This window comes from Balaenoptera borealis (assembly GCF_965194805.1).
Source record: "Balaenoptera borealis genome assembly, chromosome: 15".
Classification (NCBI taxonomy): Eukaryota; Metazoa; Chordata; class Mammalia; order Artiodactyla; family Balaenopteridae; genus Balaenoptera; species Balaenoptera borealis.
In genome coordinates, this window is record NC_138871.1 from 39,703,628 (window position 1) to 39,722,574 (window position 18,947).

General features: G+C 42.2%; 1 protein-coding gene across 4 annotated transcripts in view; it reads left to right on the forward strand.

The window, feature by feature from the left end:
• The first annotated feature begins 17,280 nt into the window (after positions 1-17,280).
• USP34 (ubiquitin specific peptidase 34) overlaps positions 17,281-18,947 on the forward strand; it is a 236,543-nt gene continuing 234,876 nt past the window's right edge. For 2 of the 4 annotated variants that reach the window (XM_082357914.1, XM_082357916.1), the window contains exon 1: positions 17,281-17,893. In XM_082357914.1, coding sequence (XP_082214040.1) covers positions 17,851-17,893 — 43 coding nt within the window. In that variant the 5' untranslated portion in view covers positions 17,281-17,850. The remainder of the gene's footprint in view (positions 17,894-18,947) is intronic. The other 2 variants (XM_082357917.1, XM_082357909.1) reach the window with 1 other exon arrangement.

Below are 18,947 nucleotides of genomic sequence, written 5' to 3' on the forward strand. Positions count from 1 at the left end.
TTGAGTGAAAATCTGTATTTGCAAAATAGTATACCATCTACTTAAAGTTTGAAAAATATGCCAAATTGTGTTATATGTTTTAGTTCATGTAATCCTATGTATTAATAATATAAAGACATGTAGGTGTAGAAAAATGCCAAATTTAGATAAAAGGTTATGATTACTTGGGGGGCGGTATGAAAGGGCTACTGGGAATAGGGAGGTTGATGTTTTATTTCTTTAAGAAAAATAAAGCAAATATGGATAAAGGATTTAATAGAGCAGAATAGTTGATAAATGGGTATTTGTGTTATTGTCTATCACAATGTTTTACAAAATTTTTGGAAAAACAGGGAAACTGCCAGTTTAATTACCTGAAAAGTTAGGGTGTTGTTTTGTTAGTGTTTTTCAAAACACTGGTTTGTAACCCATTAGAAGGTTAAATTAATTTAGTATTTTTTTAAATGACTAATTTTTATTTTTTTATTACATGACATATAACAGTGTAAATTTAAGGTGTACACCATGTTGATTTGATACATTTGTATATTGTAATGTGATTGCCAGTCTAGTGATAGTTAGTACCTTTATCATATCACACAATTATCTTTTCTTTTTTGTGGTTGGAATAATTAAGATCTGGTCTCTTAGCAAGATGATTATAATACAATATCATTGTCTTTGTTCACTATACTGTGCATTAGATCTCCAGGACTTATTTACTACTAGTTGCAAGTTTGTACCCTTAAACAAATCTCTCCTGTTCCTCAACCTCCCAGGCCCTGGTAACCACCATTTTACTCCCTGTTTTTATGAGGTTGACTTTTTTAGATTACACATATAAGCAGTACCATATGGTATCTGTCTTTCTCTGATTGACTTACCTCACTTAGCATAATGTCCTCAAGGTCTGTCCATGTTGCTGCAAATGGCATGATTTCCTTCTTTGTCATGGCTGCATAATATTGCATTGTATATATGTGTGTGTGTGTGTGTGTATACTTGTATATGAATAATGCTGTGATAAACATGGGAGTGCATATATCTCCTTGACATCTTATTTTCATTTCCTTTGGGTATATACCCAGAAGTATCATAGGTAGATCTATTTTTAATTTTTTGCGGAATCCCATACTGTTTTCCATAGCGGCTGAACCAATTTACGTTCCCACCAATAGTGTACAAAAGTTCCTTTTTCTCCACATCCTCACCAACACTTGTTATCACTTATCTTCTTTTTTTAAAAAATAAATTTATTTATTTATTTATTTGGTTGCATTGGGTCTTTGCTGCTGCGCGCGGGCTTTCCTCTAGTTGCGGCGAGCGGGGGCTACTCTTCATTGTGGTGCGCGGGCTTCTCATTGCGGTGGCTCTTCTTGTTGCAGAGCACAGGCTCTAGGCGCATGGGCTTCAGTAATTGTGCACGTGGGCTCAGCAGTTGTGGCTCGCGGGCTCTAGAGCACACGCTCAGTAGTTGTGGCGCATGGGCTTAGTTGCTCCATGGCATGTGGGATCTTCCCAGACCAGGGCTTGAACCCGTGTCCCCTGCATTGGCAGGCGGTTTCTTAACCACTGTGCCACCAGGGAAGTTGCTCGCTTATCTTGCGATAGCTGTTCTAAGAGGTGTGAGGTGTTACCTCATTGTGGTTTTGATTTGCATTTCCCTGGTGATTTGTGATGTTGAGCATCTCTTCATTTATCTGTTGGCCGTTTGGATGTCTTCTTTGGAAAAATGTCTGCTTAGTTCCTCTGCCCATTTTTTAAATTGGATGTTTAGTTTTTGTTATTGAGTTGAATGAGTTCTTTATATGTTTTGGATATTAATCCCTTATCCAATATATGGTTTCCAAAAATTTTCTCACATTCTGTAGGTTGCCTTTTCGTTTTGTTGATTGTTTCTCTTGCTGAGCAGAAGCTTTTAAGTTTGCAATCCTACTTGCTGAGTTTTCTTTTGTTGTTTGCGCTTTTGGTGTCATTTTAATGACTAATTTTTAAAATAAAATAGAAATATCAGCTGCATTGCATGTAGTAAAGATAAATATTATATCATGAAACTTTTATTTCAATTATTTATAGATTATATACAGATGACCCCCAAATTACGATGGCTCCATTTACAATTTTTCAACTTTGTGGTAGTGCGAAAGTGATATGCATTCAGTAGCAACCAGACTCTGAATTTTAAATTTTGATCTTTTCTCGGGTTAGTGATATATGCTGTGATTCTCTTTCATGGTTCTGGGCAACAGCAGCGAACCACAGCTCCCAGTCAGCCACATGAGCACGAGGGTAAACAATCAATACACTTACAACCATCCTGTACCCACACAATCATTCTGTTTTTCACTTTCAGCACAGCATTCAATAAATTACATGAGCTTTTCAACACTTTATTATAAAATAGGCTTTGTGGGGAATTCCCTGGCGGTCCAGTGGTTAGGACTCCATGCTTTCACTGCTGAGGGCACGGGTTCAATCCCTGGTTGGGGAACTAAGATCCCACAAGCTGTGTGGTGCAGCCAAAAAAAGAACAAAAGAAAAAAAATAGGCTTTGTATTAAGATGAATTCGCCCAACTGTAGGCTAATGTAAGTGTTCTGAGCACATTTAATGTAGGCTGAGCTAAGCTAAGCTATGATGTTCACTAGGTTAGGTATATTACGTGCATATTTGACTTATGATATTTTCAACTTACAGTGGGTTTATTGGGATGTAACCCCATCATAAGTAGAGGAAAATCTGTACATGTGTTTGTGTGTGTGTGTGTGTGTGTGTGTGTGTGTGTGTGTGTGTGTGTGATGTATGGGAGGGTAAGCGCATGTCCTGGTTTGTCTAGGAAAGTCCTAGTTTATGCCTGTTAACCCAGGGTAATTTTCAGTAGTGCTCCCTTTAAGTCTAAAAATGTCCTGGTTTAGGAAAATAAATTATATGGTCATCCTGGTTCTAGGTCTTGATATAACTTTACTATGGGTTGCAATTTTTTAAAAAGTATGAAAAATCCTGACCTAGATGATATCTGAAGCATCATTCTTTCCACACACCTATGGGATCTTAGCAGTATCCCATTGACCTAAATGCAGAGGAAGTCCCATGTCAAAATGCTATCCAGGTGGTAAAAAAAAAAAATGCTATCCAGTGAGATCTCCTATATAACCATGATTTATATTTATACACATTCATTATATGTATATTTTCTAACATAATAGCTGCCATTTATTGAGCACTTATAATATGCTAATTATCATGCTAAGTTTTTTACATGTATTATCTCACTTAATTCTCACAACTCCTGAAAGAGATGGATTCTATTATTATTCCCATTTTACAGATAAGGAAACTGACACAAATTGAATACCTTGCCTCAAATCATACAGATGGAGCTGTATGGAATTCCTACAGTATGTACCTGATTTTTACAATATTAACACAAAGAAGCTTAATAAAATATATTTGCTGTAAAATTTTGTTTTGGAATATAGTAGAGGGGATTTTCTTTTTTTAATTTTTTTTAAGGAATTTCTAATAAGTATTAGAAATTATCTTCCTTTGACATATTACAAGGACAACACTGCAAAAATCTACACTCAAAATGCCCATCACCCTTACATGTTTGGTTATTGGTTGGAAATGTCCAAAAAGATTTGGTGAGATTCAGGTGGTGGAAGTGAGGCCACAGCTCTTGCTCTCTGAAAACCATCTTGATTAGAGGTGATGAGAGACAAGGATTCCAGCTTGAACCCAGATAGAGCTATGTTCTTTATTAGTGTACTTGTGTACTAACAAGAACTTTATTGTTTTAAAATTGTAATAGTAGGATATCTTTCACTGTAGAAAATGTGCCAAATCCAGATAAGCAAAAAGAAAATATTACCTGTAGTCCCTCCAATAAATGTTAACTGTTAACCCATTGCTAACCCATTTTTTTCCCAGTCTTTTTATTTATTTTTAAAATTTTTAAAAGATTTTTCTTGATGTGGACCATTTTTAGAGTCTTTATTGGGACTTTCCTGGTGGTGCAGGGGTTAAGAATCCGCCTGCCAATGCAGGGGACATGGGTTCGAGCCCTGGTCTGGGAAGATCCCACATGTCGTGGAGCAACTAAGCCCGTGCGCCGCAACTACTGAGCCTGCGCTCTAGAGCCCGCGAGCCACAACTACTGAAGCCCGCACACCTAGAGCTGGTGATCCGCAACAAGAGAAGCCACTGCAATGAGAAGCCCGCACACCACAACGAAGAGTAGCCCCCGCTCACCACGACTAGAGAAAGCCCGTGGGCAGCAATGAAGACTCAACTCAGCCATAAATAAATAAATAAAAATAAATTAATTAAAAATAAGAAGAAGAAAAAAAACCCATGGGGCTGGGTGTGATCTCCTAGAAAGTAAATGAGAAGAGGTCGAGACCTGGGCACTCCAGTGTTCAGAGATGAAAAGAAGCCAATAAAGGAAATAGAAAACAAACATCCAGGACACAAAGGGTCTATTTGAAGATGGTCATACGCAATAACTCCATTTGTAAGAATTTATTCTAAGAAAATAAAAGAAACAGTACACAGAGATGTATGTATTAGGGTGTTTATTGTGGTGTTGCTTAAGATGAGAAACTTGGAGACAATTTAAATGTCCGCTAGGTCCAGTTTAATGAAATTATTGTGAATCTATACAATGAAATGCTATACTAAGGACAATAAAAGCATTATGTATCTATACATGTTAATAAAAAAATACTTATTTAAACATTTTAGTCCCGTTTTGATAAAAAAGATTTACATGCCTATTTAAAGAATGAAAGGAAATGTATTAAGATGTTGACAGTGCCTCTGATTGGGTATTAGATAATGGTCAATATTTAGTTTCTTCATATTTTCTGTAGCTTTTACAATGAGTAATATTTTACAAAGAGAAAAAAGGTTACAATAATAAGAAGTAATTGCAAAATATTGCAAGTAAGTTAAAAAAAATTGCACAAATATAGGGAGAGATTTGGCAGCAGGAAATGTGAAAAAGACCTAAATATTTTAATTAACTGTAGTTTAGAGCCACCAAATATTGTCGCTAAATTAATTGGACTATGTGGTCTAGAACAAAAGAGATCATAATTTTATGCTACTCTGTGCTGTCAGACTATATTTCTAGATACCATATTTTATGAAAACATTTCTATTCTCTAGACAAGGCTTACTTTCTTAATCAGAATCATGTACAGACCTGAAACCATATTACATGAGGAAGAGGTAAAAGAGCTCTGGATATTCGGGGCCAAAAAAAAGTCCGTCACAATGGAAACCAGACTTCCTGCTTTCAAAGATAGGCAGGAGTATGATGAATGAATGGGATTAAACCTGACTATAGTGTTTCAAATAGATAGGGTCAGACAAGAACCATCTGCATCAGAATTACCTGGAGTTCTTAATAAAATAGTTGATTTCTGCCCCCCAACTCAGGCCAATAGAATAGGCAAGGAATATGCTTCCCCCCAAACAAAACAAAACAAACAAACAAAAACCAAGGCACTCTAAGAGCTCTTCTCATAAGAACCAAAGTTCAAGAATTACTGCAAATAATTTGAGAGTAACTTACCAGACAGCAAAAATTTTGTTGCAATATTTTTTCCTCTCTCAAATAATAGATCATTTAATTCTGTGCTTAGTGTGAGTCAAACACTGTTCTACACATTTCATCTGCATTAATTCATTTAATCCTTACAACCCTGAGGTAGGTACTATCAATCCTCATTGTATAGCTAAACAGAAGCATGGAGAGATTAAGTAACATGATCAAGGACACATAGTGGTGGTTATACAAAAAATTCTTTAGATGGAATGAAACTCCTCTGGTTTGTAACATCAGGACTATAAGTTAAGGATCAAACACTGTGAATGTTTGGAGTCTTTATGCCTCAACTAGGCAACAATGCAGAGATTTCAGAGCAATGGTTTTCAGACTAGGGTACACATACTGAGTTATATGAACACTTTCCAAAGACCACAGGACGGAAAACTTTTAAGGCATCAATTTCTAGATTTTCAATTCTATGTTCATTACAATGAGGCATTGCCCCAATATGTAAAAACGTAGGGGTGTATGGGGAACAAAGTGACAATTCAAATTACTGGTTTTGGGAAAGTCTCCTTTAGGATTAGTTAAATGACTACATGCTTTTATAGGATCTTTTTCCCCTGTTATACATATTTTTTCATTAAAAAGTCAAGCACTGACCTATTATCAGGTAATATAGGCATACTTCATAGTTATTGTGGGTTGGGTCCCAGACTGCTGCAATAAACCAGATATTGTAATAAAATGAGTTACATGAATTGTTTGGTTTCCCAGTGCATCTAAAAGGTATGTTTACGCTATAGTAGTGTGCAAAAGCATTATGTCTAAAAAAGATGTACATACCTTAATTAAAAAATAGTTTATTGCTAAAAACAAAATGCTAACCATCAGTTGGGGCCTTCAGCAAGTGGTAATCTTTCTTCTGGTGAAAGTCTTGCCGTGATGTTGATGGCTGCTGATTGCTCTGTCAGGCTGGTGGTTACTCCAGGTTGGGGTGCCTGTGGCAATTTCTTAATATAAGACACCAGTGAAGTTTGCCACGTGGATGGACTTTTCATTTCATGAATGATTTCTCTGTAGCATGCAATGCTGTATGACAGCATTTTCCCCACAGTAGAACTTCTTTCAAAACTGGAGTCAGTCCTCTCAAACCTGGCTGCTGTTTTATCAGCTAAGTTTACATAATATTCTAGTATTCTCAATACTCTAAATCCTTTGTCATTTCAACAATCAAGTCTGCCACCTTATATGGGTGCAGTTTGTGTCACCGCAAAACAATTAAAATAGTAACATCAAAGATCATTGATCACAGATCAGCATAACAAATGTAATAATACTAGTGAAAAAGTCTGGAATATTGCTAGAATTACCAAAGTGTGAGAGAGACATGAAGTGAGCAATTGGCATTGGGAAAATGGTGCCGATAGACTTGCTTGATGCAGGGTTGCCACAGACCTTCAATTCGTAAAAAAGGCAGTTTCTGTGAGGCACAATAGAACTGAGGTATGCCTGCCTGTATGTCGATTGGGCTGGTCAGAGTGATTTGTGTCTTTCATTCCCAACAACTGTCAAAGAATGAATAGCTCTTGAGACAGTGACCTTGGAAGCAAAGAAATCCTCAAACACAAAAATGGCTTCTCCCCATCCCATATTTAAAGGTAAATAATTTTTTTTCAGCTATTCAATTACTTATTTCTAAGACATACCATTTGCTGGAAGGAAAATCACATTTGAATAGCAGAAGCAGTATATTTACTGGTGATGGTGTTTCTTTTTAATTTGGGGGGGATTATTGGATACAATAAATAAAATCAAGGTTAAAATATTTTATAGAATTTCTTTCAGGTAAAGTATAAATAAGTCAAGAAGGCAATTACAACTTATTTGTCAAATCATGTAACATCTTTGTTCAAATTATAGTCAATTCTTGTCTTATTCCATCTTATTAAATGCTTTATTTCCTACTCCCATTAACAAAAAGTAAAATTATCTGCTAGTTACTGGGTCAATCAGAATTTAGCAATATATACTTCTGTTTCACTCAATACACAGGGAGAGTTTGACCATGAAAACTCTGATTTTTACATATATTCTTTTTTTTTTTTAATAAATTTATTTATTTATTTATTTATTTATTTTTGGCTGCTTTGGGTCTTTCTTGGTTGCTGCACGCGGGCTTTCTCTAGTTGGTTCAAGCGGGGGCTACTCCCCCTTCCAGTGCGCGGGCTCCTCACTGCAGTGGCCCCTCCTGTTGCGGGACACGGGCTCCAGGCACGTGGGCTTCAGCAGCCGTGGTCTGCGGGCTCAGTACTTGTGGCTCGCGGGCTCCAGAGCGCAGGCTCAGTAGTTGCGGCACACGGGCCCAGCTGCTCCGTGGCATGTGGGATCCTCCTGGACCAGGGCCCGAACCCGTGTCCCCTGCAGTGACAGGCGGAGTCCCAACCACTGGGCCACCAGGGAAGTCCCTGATTTTTACATATATTCTTAATAGTCTGCAAAGTCCAATACCAAAATTTGATACCTGCAAACATACACGGTAGTCTCCCCTTATCCACAGTTTCACTTTCTGCAGTTTCAGTTACCTGAATTCAACTCTGGTCCAAAAATATTAAGTGTAAAATTCCAGAAATAAACAAATGATTTTGCCTTTTATTTCAGGAAAAACCCAAAAGTCATCTCATGGGAACTCCCTCAACTCCTGATCATCAAACGGACACACGTGGGTACCCATCCTTTCCTTCTTTCCTATTATCAAATGTCAATCTTTCCCTCTGTGCAATAATATTGATTCCGTCTCCTCTCACCGTCTTAGAAAACTTATAGTAACCACTCTGACTTTTCTGTCCTAGTATCATCACCCTCTGTCTCTGGGACAAGTTACTTAACCTCCCTGTGCCTTATTATTTTCTTTTAGAAAATAGGGAGAACAATACAACATTCCACACAAGGTGGTTGTGAGAATCAAAGGAGTGCTGAAAACAGTGTCTGTTACACAGCATATACAAGGAAAGTTGCCTATTATTTTCATGTTTCTATTAGCATTTATATATATCAGTCTTCTTCCTCATCTACTTACCCCACCTTCTCTTTAGAGTCCAAAGTCTCAAAACAGTTTTCTATTTTAAAAGTTTCTATTATGAACAGTCTTCTGTTGGGGACTTCCCTGGAGGTCCAGTGGCTGGGACTCCGTGCTTGCAGTGCAGAGGGCACGGGTACTATCCCTGCTCGAGGAGAGAACTAAGATCCGGCATGCCCCGTGGCGTGGCCAAATGAAACAAAACAAAACAAAAAACAAAACCCAAAAACCAAAACCAAAACAAAAAGGGTCTTCTGTCTACTGTAATGAGGCTTCAGTATCTAGAATTCCTCCTCCCATGACCTCCATGCACTAAATCTAATGAATATTGGATAGATCTTATTTTAGCTGACTTCTCAGCACTCAACGAGTGTAATTTTCATCCTTTTTGAGTTCTATTCCCTTGACTTAAATGGTACCAAAACCCCTCCTCCTTCTCCCACCATATTCTTTAAACTCTTTGGGGGCATCCTCTCTTCCTCTACCCAAATTTTAGATGTTAAGCCTCTCTCTTTGGTCCTTTTCTCTTCACTGTATTCCCTCTCCCTGTACGATCTCATGGCTTCATTTACCACTTGCAGCAGATACTGTAAATAAACTCAATACTCACTGCCAGCTAGCTTTTTCTTCTTCCACCATAGAGGCTGTAAAGTGAAATACTGGATTTCCAAGCTTTCTTTGAGGTTTAAAGGAGGCCATGTGACAGAGTTTGGGGTAATGAGACCAAATGTAAAGTTAGGATTTCTGGAAAGTCTTTGCTTTCCTGATAAGAGGACAGTTGAGGGAATTGGTTCTTTCCTCCTTCTTCATTCCTGGAACTTGTAATGCTAAACATTTAGCAGTTATCTTTTCCCCATAAGGCAAAGAGCTAACATACTAAGGATTGTTTTCATATTAACATTTCCAGTCCAGAACTTTCTTTTGTGCTTTAGATTCAAACAACTGCCTAATTAACAACTCCTTTTGGTTACCTCTCAGGTACCTCAAGCTGAGCACTTCTAAAATAGTACCTGTCACTATTGACTACATTTCCCTCTGGCCCTCCTTTAAATGATCCCTATCTTGGTGAATGGCACAGCACCACCATTTACCCACTTGTGCAAATCACAAATTTGGAGACAGCTCTAATACCATATTCTCTCCCCAAACCCATCAACCAAGTCTTGTGTTTGTTTTTTTTTCTACCTCTAAAATAATCTTAGAATGGACTCTCTCCTCTATTTCTTTCCTATTACCCTAGTCCAAGCTATCATCATCTTTCTGGATTAATACTAATAACCCTCAGTTGTCCCTATCTCCATTCTATTCTCTACAGATTAGTCAGAGTATTTTAAAATACAATCTGATTGTGTTGCTTCCACACTTAAAAACTTTCCATTGCTTTTGGGATCTAGGCCAAAATCTTAGCATGATTTGCGGAGCTCTGCTGCCTGGCACAGGCCTTCTCCCCTAACCATGTTCTAGTCATACTGGCTTTATTTCTGTTCCTAGAAATAGCCATGGAATTTTGTGTCTCAGAGGTTTTGCATGTGCTTTTCCCTAGATCTGCATGCAGCTTATATTAAGTTTCTATTTCTACTGTAACAAATTACCACAAAATTTCTGGTAACAAACAAACATTATTTTATAGTTCTGTAAGTCAGAGGTCCCACATGGGTCTCATTGGGCTAAATCAAGGTGTCAGCAGGGCTGTGTTCCTTTCTGGAGACTAAAGGAGAGAATCTGCTCCCTTGTCCTTTTCAGCTTCTGGAGGCCCCACCTTTCTTGGCTCATCACCCCCTTCCTCCATCTTCAAAGCCAAGAATGTTGCATCTCTCCGACATTCTTGTGTAGTCGAAGCTCCTTCTAAACAAAGCTGGGGAAGATTCTCTAATTTTAAAGCCCCATGTAATTAATTGAGCCCACATGAGTAATTTAAAATAATCTCCCCATCTTAAGATCCTTATCTGCAAAGTCCCTTTTGCCATGTAAGGTACCACATTCTGGGGAATAGGACATGGACATCTTTGGGGGTGGGGAACATTATTCTGCCTACCACACATTTTTTTTGTTTTTTTCTGTTTTTTGGCTGCATTGGGTCTTTGTTGTTGTGCGCGGGCTTTCTCTAGGTGTGGCGAGTGGGAGCTACTCTTCGTTGCGGTGTGTGGGCTTCTCATTGCGGTGGCTTCTCTTGTTGCAGAGCATGGGCTCTAGGTGCACGGGCTTCAGTAGTTCTGGTACACGGGCTTAGTTGCTCGGCGGCATGTGGGATCTTCCCATACCAGGGCTCGAACCCGTGTCCCCTCCATTGGCAGGTGGATTCTTAACCACTGAGCCACCAGGGAAGTCCAACCACACAATTTTTAATGACTGCATTGCGCTACAAAAACTCCAATAGTGGCTTTAGGGTTTGTTTGTTTTTTTGTGTGTAAAGAAGGGAGTCATTATTTTTTAAAGTATTTAGTTATTTATTTATGGCTGTGTTGGGCCTTCGTTTCTGTGCGAGGGCTTTCTCTAGTTGTGGCAAGCGGGGGCCACTCTTCATCGCGGTGCGTGGGCCTCTCACTATCGCGGCCTCTCTTGTTGCGGAGCACAGGCTCCAGACGCGCAGGCTCAGTAATTGTGGCTCACGGGCCCAGCTGCTCCACGGCACGTGGGATCTTCCCAGACCAGGGCTCAAACCCGTGTCCCCTGCATTGGCAGGCAGATTCTCAACCACTGTGCCACCAGGGAAGCCCGTGCCTTTAGGGTTTTATTTTTTGTTAGATAACCAAACATATAGCAACAAGTAGGCAGTTGCTAGCACTGATACAGCTGCTCAACAATGCCACCAGGAACCCAGACCTTTTCTCTTTCTACTCTGTCATCTTCAATGCCTTGGCTTTTGCTTTTTGCCTATAGACTTATTGTTTCAAAATAAGTGGGAATTCCCTGGTGGCGCAGTGGTTAAGAATCCACCTGCCAATGCAGGGGACACGGGTTCGAGCCCTGGTCCAGGAAGATCCTACATGCCGCGGAGCAACTAAGCCCATGCACCACGACTACTGAGCCTGCGAGCCACAACTACTGAGTCCATGTGCCACAACTACTGAAACCCATGTGCCTAGAGCCCATGCTCTGCAGCAAGAGAAGCCACCGCAATGAGAAGCCGCACACTGAAACAAAGAGTAGCCCCTGCTCACCGCAACTAGAGAAAGCCCACGTGCAACAACGAAGACCCAATGCAGCCAAAAATAAATAAGTAAATAAATTTATAAAAACAAAAAACAAAAAAAACCCCCCAAAAACAAAATCGCTGCTGCTTCTGCACATATCGTCTCTGTATTCAAGGCAGACAGAAGAGGGAAGTGGGGATTTATAAGATACTGTCAGTGCTCTGCCCATATTCCCTAGTTCTTATCACTTCATTGCACAGTGGCCAAACTTCCAACTGCTAGCACCTGCATTTCTATGTCTGAGGCTTTTCTCTGGCTACCTGAGCATAGCGAAGCCTGCTTTGCTGCCTACACCCCTCCCCCATAGAAACACTCAATGAATGACTAAAGGGAGAAGATATAAATACCCAGCTTCCTTGTCCCTCAGGTAGGAGAATTTTAAGGAACATGTTTTATACTGGTTTGTAGTTTCCCAATGGGATCAGGCTCCAGTCACCCTCAGGAGTGAAGGTCATTTACTGATTAATTAATCCTTTACTGATTAGCACCTCCTCCCCAATTTCCTATCTCACTTTACCACTATCCTACCGTTGATTCTTGGGACGACAACAAAATAAACTATCTCCATTTGTGTCCTTGTCTCAGGGCCTGCTTTGGGGGGAATCCAACCCAAGACAGGCCATCACCACCTTTCCTTCTTCCTGTCTTTGAAACAGACAGTTGGTGCTGTCATGTAAAGTGGGTGCTATGGTGGCTATCTTACAACTAGATGACAAGCCAATATGTGGAGGCTAGAAAGAATCAAATAGCTTGGGTTCATATCCTTGAGCCATTGTACCAGCCCTGGACTGTTTACTGTCTGTCTGTTACAAGACAAAATTAAGCCCTATTTGTTTAAGCCTTTTTTTTAAAAATTAAATTAATTAATTTATTTTTGGCTGTGTTGGGTCTTCATTGCTGTGCGCGGGCTTCCTCTAGTTGGGGTGAGCTGGGGCCACTCTTCATTGCGGTGCACATGCTTCTCATTGCTGTGGATTCTCTTGTTGCAGAGCACAGGCTCTAGGCACGCGGGCTTCAGTAGTTGTGGCTCTTGGGCTCTGGCGTGCAGGCTCAGTAGTTGTGGCGCATGGGCTTAGTTGCTCTGTGGTATGTGGGATCTTCCCGGACCAGGGATTGAACCTGTGTCCCCTGCATTGGCAGGCGGATTCTTAACCACTGAGCCACCAGGGAAGTCCCTGTTTAAGCCATTCTTACTGAAAATTTTTTTACTTGCAGTCCACTGCATCCCTTATACAAATAAGCATAGAAATAAAATAATTATAGGAAGACATATAGTGGAAATAAACAGAGTGCTGCGATAAAATATTAGAAGGGAGGGGAGTTGTTTTTTTTTTAAGGCAAGTCACTTCTTTTTTTATAAATCTTTTTTTGAATATTTATTTTATATTATTTATTTATTTGGTTGCACTGGGTCTTAGTTGTGGCAGGCGGGCTCCTTAGCTGTGGCATGCTCTTAGTTGCAGCATGCATGTGGGATCTAGTTCTTTGACCAGGGATTGAACCCAGGCCCCCTGCATTGGGAGCTCAGAGTCTCAAGCACTGCATCGTCAGGGAAGTCCTGGGAGTTATTTTTTGAGATGATGTTTAAGTTGAAACTTCGAGGGTAGGAAGTTAGCCATTTCAAAATTAGAGAGCATGTGCTAGGAAGAAACAACATTCACCAAGACCCAGAGCAGGAAAAGCTTTTGTTAGAAAGCACACAAGTGTTGCTGGGATGTAACAACAGTCATGTTAAAAACAGGAGAGGTTGGGGAAGGCCCAAGTAGAGTGTATTCTAAATGTAACAGAAAATGCTGAAGGGATTTAAGCAGGGAAGTGATACAATCCAATTTATTATAGCAATTTAAGAACCAAACAGTAATTTGCTGAGTTTATGTACAAAGCATGAATGTGGTGTTATGGAGAGAATAAAACAGCATACCTGCCTTCTAATAATGGCCCTAAGTTTCACAAAACAATGACGAGCCTAGGTGTGAGGGAGAAGAGTAAATTCTGCAGTAACTCTGGCTTCTAATAGTATACCAGGCTTTAACCCCAAACTCCAGAGACAAAAATCCTATGTTCAATTAGCTGCAATCAGAATGCTAAGAATAGCAAATAATTTCCATGGCAATATTAATTTTCCAAAGTTGTTTATGTGGGCTGGTTTTCACGCAAGTACCTAGGAATATACCACAAATGTACTACAAACTCCAGAATTAGAAATTTCAAAGTAGATTGTATAATTTTACTGAAAGCATAATTCTACCACTAGGTGGTGACATGAATACAAAATATTGAAAACTGTCACCTTTCCCTAGCTGTAGAGGGTATATGGTCATTGCTGATTACTGGCTTGAAAATCCAGATTTACACGAGGAATTTAGGGGATATTTTTACCAGAGATTCAGCTTTATTCTTTTGGAATTCACACCTTGTAAGTACACTCAGAGGTCTCCGTTGATACATATACCACGTCAGCACAGAAGAGTGAAGATTCTACAGTAAGGAGGCAGGCAACCTTGTTTTATTGGCTTTTTTTTTTTTTTAAAGAATCTATTTTTATTTTAAATATTTATTTATTTGGCTGTGCCAGGTGTTAGTTGCAGCATGTGGGATCTACGTTGCTGCTTATAGGACCTTTAGTTGTGACATGCAGGATCTAGTTCCCTGACCAGGGATCAAACCCAGGCCCCCTGCATTGGAAGCACGGAGTCTTGACCACTGGACCACCAGGGAAGTCCCTTTATTGGCGTCTATGCTTTTACCTCTTAAGCAGCTGAAGTGGATAAAGGGATGGTAAACTAGAGCCCACAGGCCAAACCTGGCCAGTTTCACATTTTTTGTATGGCCTGTGGGCTAAGAATGGTTTTTACATTTTTAAATTGTTTGGAAAAAATAAAAAGAAAAATAGTATTTTGGGAGTATTGCAGGGGATACGGGTTCGAGTCCTGGTCTGGGAAGATCCCACATGCTGCGGAGCAACTAAGCCCCTGCATCTAGAGCCCATGCTCTGCAACAAAGAGAAGCCACTGCAATAAGAAGCCCACACACCCCAACGAAGAGTAGGCCCCATTTGCTGCAACTAGAGAAAGCCTGCGCACAGCAACGAAGACACAACGCAGCCAAAAAAAAAAAAAAGATTTTGTAACACATGAAAATATGATTGTCTTATTTCAATGTCTATAAATTTAAAAATTTATTGGAACACATCCATACTTATTCCATTATGTATCATCTATGGCTGCTTTTGTGCTAACAGAGTTGAGTAGTTGTAATGAGAGACTTGGACTGCAACACCTAAAATATTTACTATCTGGCTCATCACAGAAAAAGTTTGTTGAGCCCTAAAGTGATGACTGAAGAGCCGTGATCATTTATGACAATAATTCTCTAGATTCTCAAAGCATTTTAAACTAAGCACCATTTCATGTAATTTTTTAAAGTAAAAAAAATTAGGAGGCAAGTGCTTGTTAAGAAAATATTTCTTTAAAGATCAGTGTTTCTTCTGTACTTCCTAGTACTCCACATTTATGGTAGTAGTCCTCATTTTCAAGAACTGTTATGGGTTCTTTCTGGTCTTAAAAACATAGTTGACATATACTTACAAATACTTATTAAAAGAATGTCTGTATCAGTTAGAAATGTGTTTGGCTACAAGCAATGGAAATCTAAGAGTGGCTTAAGGAAAAAGGGATTTATTTTTCTTGCATAAACAGTCTAGGGGTAGAGAGCTGCTCAAGGATGCATCAGGGTCCTACACATTATAATCAGCTTTATGGTTGGCTTTTACCCTGCTGTGGTTTCATCGTTTAAAAAAAAAAAAAAGTCACAAACTGGATGCTGTATTACTTTGAGTATCAAGACCTGTTTTGGGCAGAAAGAAGAAAGGATTAAGGGGCATGTCTGCTGAATTTGTCCTTTTTTATTAGGAATGGGAAATCTTTGTCCCAAAGACCCACTCAGATTTCTGCTTACATTTCATTGGCAAGAACTCAAACAGTATGGCCAACCCTAGAGAAACCATAACATATATTTAAAAAATTTTTATTTTATACTGGAGTATAATTGATTAACAATGTTCTGTTAGCTTCAGGTGTACAGCAGAGTGATTCAATTATACACATACATGTATCTATTCTTTTTAAAATTCTTTTCCCGTATAGGTTATTACAGAGTATTGGGCAGAGTTCATAACATGATGTTTTAAACCAAACACAAATAGTCCTTGGGGCTTTCCTTTCGGAGACCAAGCTTCCCCAGTCTCAGGTCCACCTGAAAAACAAACTCGGGTTTGGCAAGTTTCCCTGCGGGAAAAGAAGAGGGGTGGGTGGGAATGCTGCTAGATGGACAATGGCTGCTACAGGATCCAAAGTCTGCAGAAACCCAAGTTCTGTGGGAGAGATGGGGAAAAGAGAAGATGATGGCACAACAGCTACAGCTCCTAAGAATCACCTGCTTGCGTGGAACAACTTAAAACAGGTTTAGCAGACACTTTATAGCATCAACTTCAAGCAGCAGAAAGGCAAAGAATACCCGGAAGGTGGTCCTGGAGTGGAGGGATGGGGTGACCTAACCTCGACAAAACCTGTAAAAGAATTCCTACAAGGTCTCCATAGCTGCTCGGCTACAGATCTTAAAGATACCATGTACACTACTTTTAGACTTTTCAGTCGTATCTCTACATAGACGTAGTGGATATAGAAATCAGTGAGGAAGGGATCAATGCACTTGAGGAAAATTCTCCCCAAGCTAGCTAGTTGTTAGCACAACATCAAACTTCAGCTGAGTGTCCCCTTTGGTCCACCTGTTCTTCATTCTCCGCTCCCCGTCTAAATTCCCGTATTATTTGCTCTTCGCGGGGAAGCATACTACGCTATTTCAGGTGAAGACTCTTAGGGCACTTCGAAGGGGGCCCTCTTGCGTAAAAAGGAGGAGACGCGGTGCGAACACTTTTCACTCCGCCATTTCTAGTCACATCAAGGTGTCTTACTGCTTGAGGACGGATGAGCCATACACACTAGAGACTGGCGGAAAACACGCCTGCAGGTTAAGCCGGCCCCAGGCTGTTCCATTCTCAGAAAAGCCCGCGGGGAGAGGGCCGCGAGCCCCCACCTGGGCTGCGGCGTCGCACCGGCCAGCTCCCCTGAACTCTAGCCTCCCGCACCCCGAAGGCCTGAGCGCGGGGGATGGGGACGGGACAAATTAGTACCAAGTCCCCCTCGGCGACCCGGAGTTAAAATGGCGAAGCGCAGGGGCGGGGGAAAAGGCGGCGCTCGCAACCCGGCGCTCGCTGGGCCTCCGGGCTCGCGGACTAGCCGCGCTGGGCGACGCCGCGCAACCGCGACCAGCTCTTTGCTCCGCCATCTTCTTCGAGTCACCCGGTCTCCCCCCACGGCCGCGCTGGCTTCGCGCTTCCCTTCCGGCCACTGACAGAGATCCGGGCTGGGCGGGGAGGGCGAGCGCGCGGAGGGGGTGGACCGAGGGCGGGGAGGCTCGACGGAAGAGGAAAGGGAGGGCGGCGAGCTGGCCGCGGAGGGGTGTGGGGCGTGCGGCGTGTGTGCGGAGGGGGAGGTGGGAGGGCGGGAGGCGAAGAGAGGGAGGGAGGCGGAGGAATGAGAGCGCGAGGCGCTTCTCGTCGGCTCCTTCGCCCGGACGGAAAGAGCCGAACGCAGCCCGAACGCTCTATTAAAATGGCGGCGGCGTCGGCGGTGGCCGCGGCGTCTGGTCGGTGAAGTGACTCTGCTGCTTCTCTCCCCACCCGCCCCCTCCCTCCCTCTCCCCTCCCCCCGTCCTTCCCCCCCTTCCCCGCCGCCGGCGCCTCAGCGCCCCTCCGGCCTGCGCACCTCCCCTCGCCCCCCTCCTCTCCCCCGCCCGCTCCGGGGACCGCCGGCCCCCTCCCCCATTCTCCTGCTCCCCGCCCCGTCCCCGCCGCCGCCCGCCCTCGTCGCCTCCCCGCCCCGCCGGCCGGCCGGCCCACTCCTCCGCCTCTCTCCCCTCCCCCCCGCCGGTCGGGATCAGTCAGTGCGATCCGAAGCGGGGGAGGGGGGGGGCGGCGGCCGAACGATGTGCGAGAACTGCGCAGACCTGGTGGAGGTGTTAAATGAAAGTAAGTAGTCGCGGCGGCGGCCTGTCGGGGTGCACGGTTTGGGGTCCCCGCGCCGCTTTGCGGCCTCCCCGAGCTGCCGTGGCCTGCGGGAGGCGACAGCCGAGCCGGGAGGCGTGCGGGCCTAGCGCCCCGGGAAGGTGCGCGGTGGCGCGGCCGCCGCGGCGCCTCGGGCCCAGTCCGGCCCGGTTACCTGGGCGCCCGAGAGGGGGCCGTCGCGGGGCTCCGGCCAGGCCGGGCCTGAGCGGTCTCCGCTCTCGGAAAGTTTCCTCATTACAGGTGTCAATTAACGTAGGCACTAATGAGCCTTCGCCTCCTTCGCCCTGCCGGGAAGGTGAGGGGAGGTGGGGTCCGAGGACGAGGCTCTCCTCTGTAGTCGGAACCCTTCGACCGTCCGGCCGCCCTCTTTGATTTTCAGCGTGCTGCCTAGGCCTCTTACCTGCTAATTTTCATTAAACTCCCTGCGAGGTGGTTGGTGGTTTTCCCCTCTCTTGGGGGTGTGTGGGTTGTATTAAACCTTTCTCTCTGACCTTAAAAAGCTGAAAATGAGCTGTGATAGTGATGACTGGAACCTTTATACCTATTTTAAAAAAATTAGTTAATGATGTTTCTTCTTAGTGTACCATTCGTCGTTTTAATGGTAAATTCTGTTCTCTTAAGGAGAGCACTGTACTACAGGTACCATCCCGGGATAGTCATGGCCTGTCTCCTGGAATGAAAGGCCTTATTCCGTATGCTTTTATTACAGAGCGTGCACTGCTCTTTTCTAGTTAGATTCCTTTCATTTATTTTACTCCAGACCCTTGTAAGACGGTATTTTAGCTTAAAGAAACAAGACGTATTGCAAATTAACTATTTCTGGGCCCAAAGGCCTAGTTGGAGGAGGTGAATTAGATAAAAGATTAATTTACAAAAAGTTGATTGTTGAGAAAATGCTCACTTTCGAACACCTTTTGTGGGTTTTGGATTTGTGTTTTGTGTGTGGTATTTCGAAAGACTTCCAAATTGTCTATTTTCTAATACGATTCTTAAAAACAATTGATTATAAAGTGTATAG